This window comes from Pundamilia nyererei, unplaced genomic scaffold (genome assembly GCF_000239375.1).
Source record: "Pundamilia nyererei isolate P.nyererei 1_Seehausen unplaced genomic scaffold, PunNye1.0 scaffold00182, whole genome shotgun sequence".
In the NCBI taxonomy this organism is placed as follows: Eukaryota; Metazoa; Chordata; class Actinopteri; order Cichliformes; family Cichlidae; genus Pundamilia; species Pundamilia nyererei.
In genome coordinates this window covers 320,836-335,916 of record NW_005187583.1, presented here as the reverse complement: position 1 = coordinate 335,916, position 15,081 = coordinate 320,836, and the positions used below count along the sequence as shown (strand labels likewise).

At 41.5% G+C, this 15,081-nt stretch overlaps 1 protein-coding gene across 1 annotated transcript in view; it reads left to right on the top strand.

Annotated features, from left to right (window-relative positions):
* The window catches only part of lsamp (limbic system associated membrane protein), a 219,360-nt gene that overhangs the window by 178,304 nt on the left and 25,975 nt on the right, over nucleotides 1–15,081 (top strand). The window contains exon 4 of the mRNA XM_005746727.1: nucleotides 1,941–2,066. Within this exon, the coding sequence (XP_005746784.1) occupies nucleotides 1,941–2,066 (126 nt within the window). The remainder of the gene's footprint in view (nucleotides 1–1,940; nucleotides 2,067–15,081) is intronic.

Here is a 15,081-nt window from a genome sequence, read left to right as displayed (position 1 = left end):
TATGTTTGCACTAAGTACCGCAGCAATTTCCTAATGTTGTAAACCTGCTCAACATTTGGCAATAAAACCCTTTCTGATTCTGATTCTGATTTAGTTGTTTTAAATTAACAGTGGCTCCATTTAGAATAAGCAACAAACACAGTTAGGAATTACTGAAAAATAAGCAAAGTCATTTGGATTTTCTCAATGCTTTGTCAGATAAAGCTCATTTTCACATACACTACGCTTTTTTTCAGAATAACTGAAAAACTAACGTTTTGTGCATTCAAGTCCTTCCTAGGTGCCAGGAGGAAATGACATTGTTTCAGAAGGAGCTGTAAAAATCCCACTTCTATTAGATGATTGGCATCAGTTGTTTCATTCATGCCTCACAATCACCGTGCACGGCTTATTGTCTGCTGGAACTTTAACACAAACACAGGCGACTGTCAGAGTTCGCTTCACCCTGCCAGCCTCCTTCCTGGTGGCTATATTATCAGGAGTGTTTGTAAAATGGGAACCAACTGTTCTTGTGTTGGATTCAGAGAGTTCCTTCAAAACTGAACTATTTGACAGATATGGGGGTTCAGTTATTAACAAAAACATAGTGGATGAGAGGATAGCTAGATAGAAAAGACCATTCTTCCTCCTCCTCCTCCTCCTTCTCCTTCTTCTTCTTCTTCTTCGTCTTCTTCTTCTTCTTCTTCTTCGTCTTCTTCTTCTTCTTCTTCTTCTTCTTCTTCTTCTTCGTCTTCTTCTTCTTTTTTTTCTTTTCTTAGGTAATAATGATACCCTGGTCAGTTAGGTAGAAGGATTGCCAGTAACAACATGCAGCAAGTGCTTATAAGTAAAGTAAACACCTACTGATTCCTGCTGACTGTAATAGAGATCTGTGAGTCTGTGCATGTGCCTCATTTAATATAGCCGGGTTTACAGTTTGTTGAGCCCAAAGGAATATAAATCTGACACACATACGTATGAACACAGACCCTGAAATTAGAATAATAAATCCATTTATTGTACTCATAGTAACTTAAAGTTTTTGAGAAAAAAAACAGTCAGTCTTGCTGTTTCTCCTGCATAATGCATGTTCCAGCATTCATCTTATTCCAAAGTCATTGATCATTTATGTATTTTTTGGCCTCTCATCTGCATATACAATACTTTATCCTTTTAAAAAAAGAAAACAACACTGATGCGTTCCCTCTACATCTTTCATGATTGATTGCACTTTAGCTGCTGACTCACTTTAACGCTGACTGTAAAGTCTTAATTCTTTTATGGGATTTTTGTGGCGCTTGTTTGTTTTCTGTGGGGGGAGGAGGAGGGAGGGCACAGGAAAGGACTCTCCCTCCTCTGTGTGTTTCTGTTTGTTTGTGTGGGTGTGACAGCAGCAGGAGTGATGTGTAAATCGGTGATTGCGAGGCAGGATGATCTGTGACGAGATGAAACGGCGCCGTGTCGCTTTGAACATCAGTGTCAAATTCACACGCATGTATAGCGGGATCCTCATTTCAGCCTTAAATTTGGATTATATATTAAATAAAGCCTACTTCCCTCTAAATAAACTCAAAGTGAATCTGCGGCAGCCGTCTGGTGGGTCCCCATATGACAAGACAGGCAATCTGTTTTTATGGGCTCAGGTCCCGGGGCAGGGGATTAAATTGCTTATTTGGATCCTGGGTTAAGAAAGTTTACCATAAGTACCTCTGAGGGTTATAGTAACAGGGGCAGAAAAAAGTTCTCTAAAGCTTTTTTAACACCTACTTTTAACTGAGAAGATCCAGGTTAGCTTGTGTCTCCATCTAAGAGTTTTTATGCATGTATGGTTAAGAACAAAAAGCAGCTTTGTGTTTTTGGTGAGAATATGCATGGGTTTGATGACAATTAGCATCCTCTGTCGTTCATGCTCATATTTAATAGCATTATTAATCTTGTTGTCATTTCTCTTGTGTCTTCAGTTCCAGCCAGTATCTACCAAGTGTCAAATGACATTACGGTGAATGAGGGCAGTAACGTTACACTCAGTTGTTTGGCCAATGGCAGACCAGATCCTGCAATCACTTGGCGACTGCTCAACCCATCAGGTAAGAACTGTCAATCAGTACTCATTATCACATTTGAATAAAAGGTTTTTGTTTTCTTAAGCAAACCATGAAGAAACATCTTTTTTCTTTTTGAGTGCAGAAGATTAATGTCTGTCAACTTTACTAAAGCTTAAATTTGGTGGCATGACTCTGTTCTGAGACCCAGAGAGAGCAGAGGCGAGAATCCCATCACTGAAAATGGATATGGCTACAGATAGATAGTTGAAAGATGAATCTCGGGTCAGGCTAAAGCATTTCAAATACTATATTATATATGAGATATGAGCCAGTTGATGGAAGGGTAGGTGGAGAAGTGTATCAGCTAAGATACCAGCTAAGACTGAGATCAGCTGATCTGCGTCGCTTGTGGCTGAAACTGATTTTGCAGCCAATTAACTAACAATGTTGGATTTTTCTGGATCAATTTGTATGTTATGATTTGTTTCATAGCACACATTGGATTGGCAAATACTCAAAACAATAGGAAAGTCCAGAGTTGAGCTGTTTGGCCACAATGGCAATAGGTATATATATGGAGTGGTAAAAGTGAGGAACAATGAACCAGCTGTCATGCATGGTGGTGGCAGCATCATGCTGTGGGGCTGTTTTGCTGTGAGTGGTACTGGTTACAGTACATTGCACAACATGTTTGGAATAATGACTACATTCAAGTTCTTCAACTTTACTTTAAATCAACCGCATGATGTTAGAAATAAGTTTTCCAATAGGACAGTGATCACAAACACAAATCAAAACTGCTTTTTGGAATGGATAAAGTAGGCTAACATTAAGGTAGGCTGCGTTAGAACATATTAACATTAATGCAGTCTCGAGAACCTTTTTAACCAAGGGTTAAAAGGGTTAAAATCCGACCACTAGCTGTTAATACATACCAGCTAGTTTCCACCTTTTGTTTTTAGAGCTGAAGAAGCCTCATGGAGAAGAGGTGAAATGTATTCACAAACTAAAAGAAGTCCAATTGCCTTCTTTTTTCAAGCTTTTAACCCGCACATTGGGCTACCAGACTGTTTTCCCAAAGCCCCAACCATTTCAAATAAACTACCAATTCTGCCAAGAAGAGTGGTCAAATATCCAGCCAGGATTATTCAAGATGCTTATATACCTTAATAAATGCATGTAAATTTAACTTTCAGAGAATCCCTATATTAGCTTTTTGCATATAGTTGTCAAGCTGGTGTTTATGAATGCCATTAAAGTGTACAGGGGAGCTGGGTTGTGTTGCATCGCTCCATACATGTGCATCCCTCAGATATTGGCGACATTGTTGCTTTGGGATTTAATCCAATTTCAGAGAAAAGATAAATGTCTCGAACTGCTGATAAGCTTGTAGTTTGATGGATGAAGATGCTCGAGTTGACAACTTCGCGGTTTGATCGCAGCCTTGCTCTGATTTAAAGTCTTTCTATTTATGTGTCTTTATCAATTACTGCATCGGTTTGTCAGCACTCCAGACAGCTCTCATCAAATACATCCATTTCCTGCACCTGGAAGCAGAACAAATCAGAATTTTCCTTTTCTTTTTTTTTTTTCTCTGTTTGCATTAAAGAAGAGTGATTTTTTTTTTTACCCACCACCTAATTCTGCAAGTCGTATGGATTCGACTGGCTGCTTTAATGAAAACTGAAAGCACCCTCCTATTTTCTGTCTGCAAAGCTGAAGGGGATCCCACAGAGTTCAGAGTTACTGCAGGTAAAGTTCCTTTGTAAGTGTGAACAGCTTTTGTTTCAAGGAAATTGATGGAAATGTGGAAGAGGAAGGAAAAAGCAATGTTCAATCGTAGATCTCTCACTCTGCAATATACCTGATCTTCATAAGTACGCCTCTGCAAGTTGTGTATAGTTCAGTAAGGAAGGTTCACTTTTTATTATCTAATTTCTCTGTGATTTACTGAGGATACAGGATGTAGGCACCTTCGATAAGTCTTTGTTATTCACTGGAACACTGTGATAGAAGGAAAATCCTGTTGGTGTCCCGGCTGTATTACTAGTCTACACATGCACCTGTGGTTCCACACCATTTTAAACATAGGCAATTTTGATGTTATTGTTGTTTCGGTGTGCTGCCTCTTTCTTTCCAGAATTCATAAGTCTGACCCAGTTCAAGAGAATATGAGGCACTGCTGGGCAAGATAATGATGGCAGCCTGTAGTGTGACTGCTTTACGCCTTTGCCTGCTAAGGTGACAACGCCGCTTCCCACACCTAGCGATGCTCTCAATTATTTTCTAAGGCCACAGATGTTCATGAGACCCAAAATTCCAGTCCAAGTACAGGCCCAAATCTCTTACTCTGAGCCTTCACTCAGTGTTAAATATCCAGTGTAAAGACTAAGCTTAAGTCCATAACAGTATGGCCACATTTACCGTAATGAGCATTTCTATTTAACATACTTTAAAACAACATCGTTAATCTTCACTGTAAACCACAGCAGAACATCTGTGTCAGTAAGTGGAAAAACAAGACGTGTTCAATCCGAGATATATGCATGTTCAACGACAAGGTTACTACAAGCTTTTACTGCTCATTACACTTAACTGACTCTGATGATTTGTTAGGTATCGTGGTCATTCACGCCATACGTTCACCCTAACACAAATCAGTGTTATAAAGGAACAGGGGAGGAATATTCATAATGTTTTATTACTTGTCAAGTAAACTCTTAAAACGTTAAAGATAACTTTTACATTTCGTGACTCTTCTGCAACCTCGAGTGTGACTCACGGATTCTACTGCCAAAGTCTGGCTGAAGCTCATTATTGCATAACCACATGAATATTCATATTCCCACTGATGACTCTTTGTGTGTATGTTGCTGTGCATAAATGTGTGAAAATTTATTGGCATCCATACACACACATACAAACAGAAGATAAGCTCGGCACAGACACGTTCCTTAGGCTTCTGTCTTTTTAAGGCCCTTCTTTGATCGTGATCGTGCGCATTCATGTATTTCCAAAGTCTGATCACCGTCCAAACCCTAAACTTTCAAATTCGATGTATTTGGAAGAACTGCCAGGAACCCAAACTAAACATGACAAAATAAAGGAAAGATCGATGACAGACATAAATGTACATTTGACAGACTTTCTTGTCTTACCAAGTCAAAAGCCTCTCCAGAACTAAGCAACTAAGTATTTAAATTATTTACATTGATGAAACAGTCCACACTTTGTATGGCTTGGAAACACGTACAGAAAATTCCTGTACCGTGGGCTGTAATATACCAACCACCAATCGAATTAATCCGTGAAGTTAGTATTTTTAAAAGCTTCCAAACAAAAAGAAATAATAATAATTGCAGTGACTGTTAACCTGCTTGTAACCTAACAATGACAATTAATACAGACAGCACAACGTTCTACTTTAAATCAAACTGACCAAACCATAAAAACCAACAAGCCAAACGGAGAGTAACAACCCAAGAAGTCAATAAAAAGCAGACAGTGAGCCAGCTCTGGAATACAGCATTGTAAAGTTTTGTCTGTAAAACTTCTTTTTTCGAGGGCTCGCAGATAAAGCCTGAAGCAATTTCATAGAAACAAATAAGTCGAGTGACAAATGATGCCTCGAATGCCTTAGCTGAGCATTTTCAACCAACTGTCTGGGTTGATATCCCAACCTAGGATTTGTTTATAGGATAGTTAATAGCAGGGTTTCTCAGGCTGTCCACACTGATTATGGCTGTCATCTGTTTCCACGGAGACATCCAGTCTGAAAGTCAGCATTTCACAGTCTTTTGTCTGTTATTGTTGCTTCTTTCACTGGTTTTCATGAAGCTAATTTGATCAGAACTGACACATTTCATGCACGGTGGATCATTTTTTCCTTTCTGTTTATCTCTCAATTCACCTTGCATGCAATTTTTGTTTTATCGCTGAGAAAGAATGCAGGCACATTGTTGCACATCCTTCTGAGGTCATATAATGTTGTGCAATGTCTGGCAAAGACTTTCAGACCTGCTTTGTTAAGAGTAAAGAGGACCATGCTGCAACTCGGTAAGATTTTTAGCATGATTTGAGATGATAGTGATACTACATTATGAGTATAAATGTGGAATAGAGGCATCTCATTTAAAAAAATGACAATTGATGAAATCAGCATGGCAGCGTGGTGGTTAGCACTGTTGCATCAGGTCCTGGGTTCATATCCACTGACTTGGGGGTAATCTTTCTGTGTGGTGTTTGGAAGGAAGCCAGTGTGCCTGGAGAGAACGCATGCGAGCAGAGAACATGCAAAGACGACTGCCAGTTTTAAATTAGTTGTAGGTGTGAGTGGTTGTGTGTCTCCTTGTGTTAGTCCTGGCAACCTGTAAATGGTCTACCTTGCTTTTTCCCCCCACGGCAGTGTATCCAAGCTGCTGCTGATAGGCTGCCTCAGCCGGACAAGTTAAAGAAGATGGATGCACAAAAACAGCTGAAACTAAAAGCCAGTTTTAACAGTATTTACAGCAGATTATCTATACTGACTGTAGCGTATGCATGCATGTATGTTTGTAAGTACGTTATATCTTCCTTAACGAGTGGGCCAGTCTGAATGAAACACTGCACAAATGTCATCCTACATACAGCAATTATTAACATCCATATGTTCTTTTTTTAAGATTTCTTATTCATTAAAATAATTTTTATTTTTTTATTTTGTTCATGTCATCATCCTCCTGCAAATGCGATGTTATGTTCTCTGTTTGTGTTTGTTGCCCGTGTGTAACTGTGCACACAGACTTCTGTTCCAGTGACCGCTAAATGTAAAATGAAGAATTTGAAATAAAGTCCTTAAATATCACAGACATATAAAGGTAAAGCTAAAAAAATGTAACAACCATCTTGACTGCATGAACCCATGTGTTAAGAAACTGCGATAACAAAACGTTTCACTTTAACATGGCGAGACTGTCACTTTTGTACTTAAACCTTTCCAGTCATTAACCACTGATTAATTTGTCATCAGACATTTGCGATCATGGTATATGGTATACGATGTGAAGATGATAATGCTGATAGTGGTGTCAAGTTAAACTAGGCTGCTATGAGCTGTTAGAAATGACATATTTTGCCACATCATTTGGGCGTTTTGGGCTTTTACTTCAACACTGTTATCTGAGCTTTAAAGTCCTCTGGCACATCTCCTTAACTCTGATAAGAGTCTATCTTTGGTAAATCAATGGCACTAATGGGTTTAGCTGGATTTTCCTTATCACTGCTATTCGTCATTTTCTACTTTCACTGCACTTTGTGCATTGCATTTGAAAAATGCGGACTGCTGTGGGATCAGTTCATTTTTTTCCTCGTTTCTTATGATTGCCAGACTCCACAGGACAACTTAATTTAACACATATACATCAGGCGTCTCGTTAAATAAGTCCCTTTGACCACAGCCATGAAAGGGAGACAGAAGACCTGAGAAAGGACAGGGTAGGTCCTCCACTGTGCTCCACAGGTTCAGTGTAACTTTTAGTTTAGCTGCTTGATACAGGGCCATGCTGACTGTACCACACTATCCTGTCATTCTTGTTCTTTTTATCAAAATACTTTCTGTTCAGCCCTTGTGAGGGCTCTGCTGTAAATATGGGCTGAATAACTCATTGCTTGAACTGAATGTGCAGAGGGGAAGGTATATTCATCGCAGTGGAAGGAGGGTAAGGAGAAGCAAAACATGAGTGCGTGAGGGAGGCTGAAAGCACGTGTGAGACACAGAGCAGTTGTTCAGTGCCTACAATCTTCCTCTGACATGCATCTGCTGAGATCTGCAGACACAATGGGATAAATCTCTGTAGCTGGCTGGCTCCTAACTTGGGCCCACTACTGGTTTTGTTTTAGGGCTTTTTTCTTTAAATCTCCTCGTAGGCTAGAGTTCCTGGGTGGTGGAGGGCTGGAAGGCATCGAGCACGATGAGGGGAGAAATAGAGCTACTGGTCAAGCAAGGAAACCTTCAGAGCACCAAAACAGAAGTCAGACAAGTATGAAAAATACATGCCCTCTGGCTCACTCTCGCTTTCCATGACACAAGAAGGATCCATGCAGAGCTGTAAAGAAGGAGGAAGTGGTGAAAGTTATGCTATCCTTAGGGAAGGAAGGAAACAAAGAAAAAAATGAAAAAGGGAGCAAGGCAGGATATAGTGAGAGCTCGAAAAGAAGGACAGAATACTGCTTTAATATTTAATAGAGGTGCCATCATTCTTATCACCAGTTATAGCAACTCCAGTTGTTAATTAATGTTCCGTTATGCAATCAGGATCCTCTCAGCTCTGTGGTGTAATAGAGTTTACCAGTTACCCAGCACCGTTGGGAGACTAACCGCAGTGAACCTCCGGTCCGCACAAGCAAAGACGAGCAGGCTGCAGTGAGAACAGTAAGACAACAATGATTAAAATTCAGGTCATAAAGAAGCATCGACTTATTAACTGTACTGCACATTGGCAGCTGAGTGGAAAAGGGGCCACTAAGAGCCTCCTGTAAGCAAAATATCAACACTTTAAGTCCCTCGATGCCTATTCCCTGTCCATCAGCAGTCGTGTTTACTGTCATTGTGTCCTTCAGCAACACCCTGAACTCTTAAGGCGTTCTGGATAATAGCATCGGCTAACTGTAAATTGGTAAGCTATGAATCTACCCCAACAGTTTCATTGCAACAAAGACATCTGTCCAAATGAATTGATTTGGACCACAGCCCACGTTCCTTGGCTATATGATCCCCTGAATATTGAAGTCATAACCCTTTTATAACAGCGTTTGGCAGGGCAGCCGTTCAGAGATTTGATGCTGAGTGCCCTTGACACCCTTCGTACATCAGCCAGAGCGCTGTCGGCCGTGCTCCAAGACCAGGCTCGGGGAAGTCTCCCCAGGACTGTCACCTTTTCTCGAAAGCTCTCTCTCCCCGTTTCTTCTCTGCGACTCTTTGTCTATCCATCTTGAGCTGTTGTGCCGTCCTCCTCTCCTTCATTTTCACTCTCACTGCCTCCTCCACTTTCCATCATCCTCCAATCTCATCCTTTTGGCAGAAGTGTGACAGTCATTTCAGTTGTCCTTCCTGCTCCTCAATTCACTGTCTGGGGAAAAACGTGGCGTTAGCGAGCACAGCAGAACATGCTCGTGCACAGCCGTCCACATGTATCTCTGCACTCCAGAGGGAGTGGAGCAAGCAAGAGTGCAGATACATAGATGCCTCAGTAGTCTGACTTCCGTGTCGTAGGAGTGGGTGTGCAGATTAGTCGGGAGACACACACACGTATCATTGTGTGCCAAGCTGTCAGTAACAGAGTGTAGCTGACAAGCCAGCTGATTGTAAGAGTGAAGTGTAAGGTGGTGACAGGTTCTTGTCAGAGCAACCTGGGTCAAAGCTTCCACTCCACATCTCCAGCTGTGTTCGTGTGTGTGTGTGTGTGTGTGTGTGTGCGTGCGTGCGTGCGTGCGTGCGTGTGTGTGTGTGTGCAATCAATGGAACGCCAGTCCCTTTAGGAAGCAAGGAGAAGACAGCTGCTCATCTGTCTCGCAGCAGGTCTCAGATCTGCTGACTGTCACTGTTCACTTGTTTGTTTACAGTCAGCGCCATCAGCAGCTGCTCTGAAATCAGTCTGATGCCACATGCTATACAGGACATTATGAGCACAGCTTGCCCTGTGTCTGCCTAGCCTCATTAGGTGTAGACACCGCTGGGTGGGCTGAACACTAGAGCTCAGACTTGTTTAAAGTCACGACTATGTTGAAACTCTTTTTGTCTAAGCCATAACCTTTTATCAGGTTTGAATCCCTGCTGAAGAAACAGAAGCAAGAAGAACAAGAAATGAGTTAGGTAATGCAGGTCGAGTACAAACTACTGACAAACATATGGAAAATCTAATTAAACTGAGCAGAGGAACAAAACAAATCCTGCCATGGCAGTAAATGGTTTGATGAGCAGGAAAAAAAAAGGATGGGATTCTTATACTATGACATATGCAGTAAGCAGCACTTAGTGTCATGGCCACCTGTGGGAGATTTAACCATTTTATGTGATAGCAAAGGCTAAATGATGTTCCCGAAGCTCTTAATAACATCTAAGCATTTACCTTTATAATAGGCGTATCATGATATGATTTATGTTCTTCACAACAGTAGTGCAAGTTTTTCCTTCTGGAAAAAAGAATACGTCTGGATCTAAATTTACATAGAACAGGCACAGCTGTACTGATATTCCACTTGAACATCAGCATGGCTAAAGAAGTTTTTATCTTTCGCGTTTTTCATCTGCGCGTGGGAAGCAAAGCCTTGCTTCAGTAGGACATTGTGTTAATAAGTATTATTGCAAGAATTAAATTGCAATAACTTTGTTGTTGGATTGTTAATGAGGATAAAATCACAGTGCTTTAAAAGTGTTTTCATACCTTTCACGCTTTTTAATGAATGTTCTTGTAATAAGCATCAGTTAATGAGTAAAGAGGCACTAATGAGCCCTTATAAGAGCCTTAATAACATATGTTTGGTTAGAAAAACTAGACTAATTATGACTGACACAGATAGACAGAATGCTAGCTGGTGATCACTTCATAATATATACCATTACTTCATGTAAATAATTTTGCATAATACTCAAAGACTACAAAAGCCATTCCAGCTTGTACAAATAACGTATAACAAAATGCCCCCTAAAAACAAGCTCATGAGGGAACTAACTCTGTAACGACAAATCATATCCTCGCGTAGGTGGTACAGAAATATGTTCAGTGCTACAAAATCGCAGGACCACTACATCATGTTTCATATTGATAAAGACGGCTGCTACTGGCTATTCCCCCTTAAGCCAGCAGATCGCACTTATTTTCTGTTTCAGTTTTATCTGCGTACGCGAAACCACGTGGGCAGAGACACTGTGACCTTGCTCTCCTCGCTCTCCCTGTGTAACACAAAGCCTCTCTTTCCCATGGCAAATGCAAGCCTATTGAATCAATCCAGACAGTAATGAGAAGCCTTCCCACAACAATAGGCTAGATCCGTTTATCAGCTGTGTTTAAGAAAAGCCCGACAACCCAACTCTCCTTCATGGGAATTCAATCACTTAAACCCTATTCTGCTTTATCAACAATTAATCTCCTTCTAAAGCCTCACACTTGAATGGGACAAGACAGCAAACAGCACACAGTGTTATACAGTGTGATGCCACACTGAGAGCAACCCCAGCACTCCCTCAAACAAACAAGAAGAAGGAAAATGGGACAGAGAGAGGAACAACAACGTTCAGAAAAACAGACGGCAGCGTCGCTTCGCTGTGCGTGTCATTTCTTCGGCTCAAGAAGCGGCAAATAAACAGCCGTCTTGTTTTTGGCTCCAACTCCTGTGTTATTTCTGCACTGCCAGCAGCAGTGGTGGCAAACGGCTGTGAACAGAAGTGGAAGTTCTCCTTTTGTCCTCGGACTGCCGATGAGCTATCGCTCATGTACCGTAGGGCTTCTTGCTGCCAAGAACAATAGGACATTAGAATTCAGCTGACAAAGCACAGCACATTAATACAAGAAGTCACTCAAAGACTCAATATATATATATATCTATATTTATAGAGAGAGAGAGAGAGAGAGAGAGACATTGGAGTGTTCGCTTAAAAAAAACATGAATTTTTATGCTGTAGGAAAAGCATAAGATCTTCATTGACATTAAAGGGCATTTGTCATTGGAAGACAATGTCAGACACACAGAAATCATATGCATTGAAACTTTTAAGAAGATCGCAGCATTGTGCCCCATGGAAAGATATTTGCATTTCATCAGGCATTTGTTTTTGGCAACACACTGTCATAAAAAACTCGTTTACTTTCTGAGCCGCTCGTGTTTTCATTATCTCCGCTGCGAGAAATCTGTTGATGAGAATAGTTATTCAGTAATTATGTGCTGACCCATCATTTAAATCACAGCGACTCCCGACAGATAGATAGCTGCCATGTGGCTGTGTTAGATAAAGCCAGGACCAACTGTCCAAACACAATCGCACACACGCTCAAATGCACGCACACACTCTCACACGCAGAGTTAAAGGGGTGATCATGGGTAGGTGCGCATACATGGGCACGGGCGTGCTGTCGCGCTCGTGCAGACAAAAGAAAATAAATGTCGCGGGGTCTTTTATGCTACTTGACTCTGAAGTTTCTCAAATCAGCTGCTTAACATAAATTAGCATTTGCAAAATAAATGTAATGTTTCGCGCCGTGGCGAAGCGACGCCGATGAATGATGCATGAGGACATGCAAATGAGCGCAATCCAGCAGAAGTTTGCTCGCCGCTGTGCGATTCACATCCCTCGTCCACATCCTCCTCACTACCCCACTGCCACTCTCCTTCTTCCCCTGCTTCCTCTCCCATCCCTTACTTGAAAAGGTAGGGCGGGGGGGTGCGCAATGTTTTCCGGTTGTGTCCATCCCTAAGCAGTCCCTCACCCTGCAAAGTGCTTTAATTGATATGGAAAACCTGAAGTTGTTCGTGCAAACTTTGCAAACAATGCAAATCAGTATCCGGCACGCATTTGCTGAAGTGCACTTCTTCCAAGCTGCTCAACTCGTCCCAACTTGCTCCCAGAAATCCCGCTGTTGCATGTCCCAGAGGCCGCAGGGGCTCTCGACAGTAAAATGTGGGTAATTATGTGCATTGTCTTTTCAGAATGGCTGCATCGCAAATTAGAGAATGGCAGAAAAACAATTTGAGCTCAGTGTCCGAGAAGTAGTTAAATACCAGCTTAAAGACCAGCTTTCAATTTTGTTATTAAAGAAATCAGTAGCTGATCTGCATTCAGCTGATGCGCTCAGCTATGAGCACAAACACTGAATGCTTTACACACCTGGGACACAGGCTTTTTCTTCACTTTCCAGTCGAGTTTTCCACCAAATTTCACATGCTTTAAAACGATGACGGCAGGGGAGACGAGCTGGCTCGGGTGCTCCATTTAGGGCATCACTTCTCAGCTGCGGGCAGCTGTAATGCAGCTTGCTGTATAACTTAATCATTCGCAGATGCTTCCTGTAATTCTCCATCATTTCACGCTTTCCATTTACAGTATCCTGTTGTTTTCGTGCATCTTTGAGAGGGGTTACGTCCGCTGCAGTCCAAATTCACACGGCAGAGGTATTACTTTCCAATTCCTCCCTGAAACAGTGCTTATCAAAGAAGCGGTTTCCAGTCACCAAGCACATCAGCAAAGGTAATTTCATTTTAGGTTTAGATTTTAGCCGTCATGGTATAGAATTCCCTTTGATCAGGAAATAGTTTCTCCCTAAGAGCAGCAGTAGCTCCTAAAATCCAATATGTCTTAAGAAGAAGAAGAAAACAGGAACAAATCATGACACTTAGCATTTTCACTGGAAAAATAATAGCTGCTTCCCAGTGTTGTTCATTGATCTGTTGTGCATATAGAGAACAATCCACCACCTATTCCCTCCGTGTTTCTCATCGAGCATTCTATTGTTAGAGCAGCTCAAGGCTACCGGCGCACCAAATGCCCCCACTCCAAGTGCACTGGGAGAAAAGTTGGAAAGAAACACTCTCACTAAGGAAATGTAATCAATAGACTTGCAGCAAAGGCATTTCAGGCAGGGGATCAACTCTGACCTGTATTCAGAGATATTACAGGTGCAAGGGGAGGCACACATGCTTGGTTATATGTGTGAGCTTGGTACAAAAACACAAGATGTAGTTTCAGTGTTTGTGCTGCCAAAAAAGCCTTCACTCTCAGGAGTTTTTCACAGCCATTTGAAGAAATAAAAAAAGAAACCTAAGCGTATCCTGGGTTTACAAAAGAATGTATAGATATAACATATACATGCAAAGGTTCGACCTTAACCTCAGATGCTGGGATTAACCCTTTAGCAGAAACACATTTTTGCAGGCGTTCTAAAATTGTCATCCATCAGACTCTGACAGCAGTTTTATGAAAGGCTTTCGTGAAAAATTCCTTCAGCTGCAAAATATTTGTGGTTTCTCTCGCGTCTGTTTTGTCTCCCTGCGCAACATCCGAGTTTGATTCACACATGGGCTTTTTTTAACTGGGGCACTCAATAAACCTACATTTCTTCTATTTTAAGCGGTAAAGTTTGTGTGCTGGTGTGGCTGGGGTCATTATTCTTTGGAAAGATACATTTCTGGGTTAACTTTCAGCTGTCAGACAGATGGTCTGACGTTATCTCAAAGCACCATTTGATGATGCTCAATTTGTTGTTGAATCCATTGCTTAGTCTTTGAGGGAGCATCGGAGCTCCATCTCATTACATTTTTACCACTGTGCCTCACATTCGGTGTAAAGTTCACTTCCTGGAAAGCTGTGTTTTGTCTGTGGCAAACATGTCCCCATCTTTGACTTAACTGTCCGTAGCATGAGATTCAAAAATGTATGTTATTTGTCTGCATGTGTGGTGACAAACCATTAAAGCAAAGCCTTTCTCCACCGCACATGCTGGTCATATTTGTGCGATCTCTTTATGACTGCACATGCATCCACTTTGAAACTAACAGTTGCGAGAGCTTTTAGTAGATCTTGAGATGAAAACCAGCTGGTTGTCACTTGAAAACGAGCCACCTGTCGATGAAGTTCCTTTCAGTGGAATGATTTAGTTCAAATCACAGAGATCTTTTTGTAAATCCCAGGCTAGCCGGTCAGCAGCCATAGAGAGAAAAGAGGGAAAAGGGTATTTTTTGGAGCCACTTGTAACTGTTCTGAGTACACTAATTGTTGTTGCAAGTGCACAAGATGTCATTTGTTCCACGCTATACCAGTTTTCTCCCCAACATGCTAAATACTCTACTACAGTATGAAGTTAAGTTTGTGTTTAGGAGTTTTGTCTTTCGGGTGAACCAGTTTCTCTCTGAGCGTGTTGCTGGGTCTGAAGTACACTGGGATGTCGTGCTTGGAGAAAACTCTCCTCAGTTTCTCTGATACATCGGCTCCATAGGGGATGGCAATGTTGTTGCGTCTGCCCTTCTTATCCTCCCTCGCTGGTGTCTGATCTTCTTTTCTGTGCATCTTTGCTGACTTTAAGAACGCCCA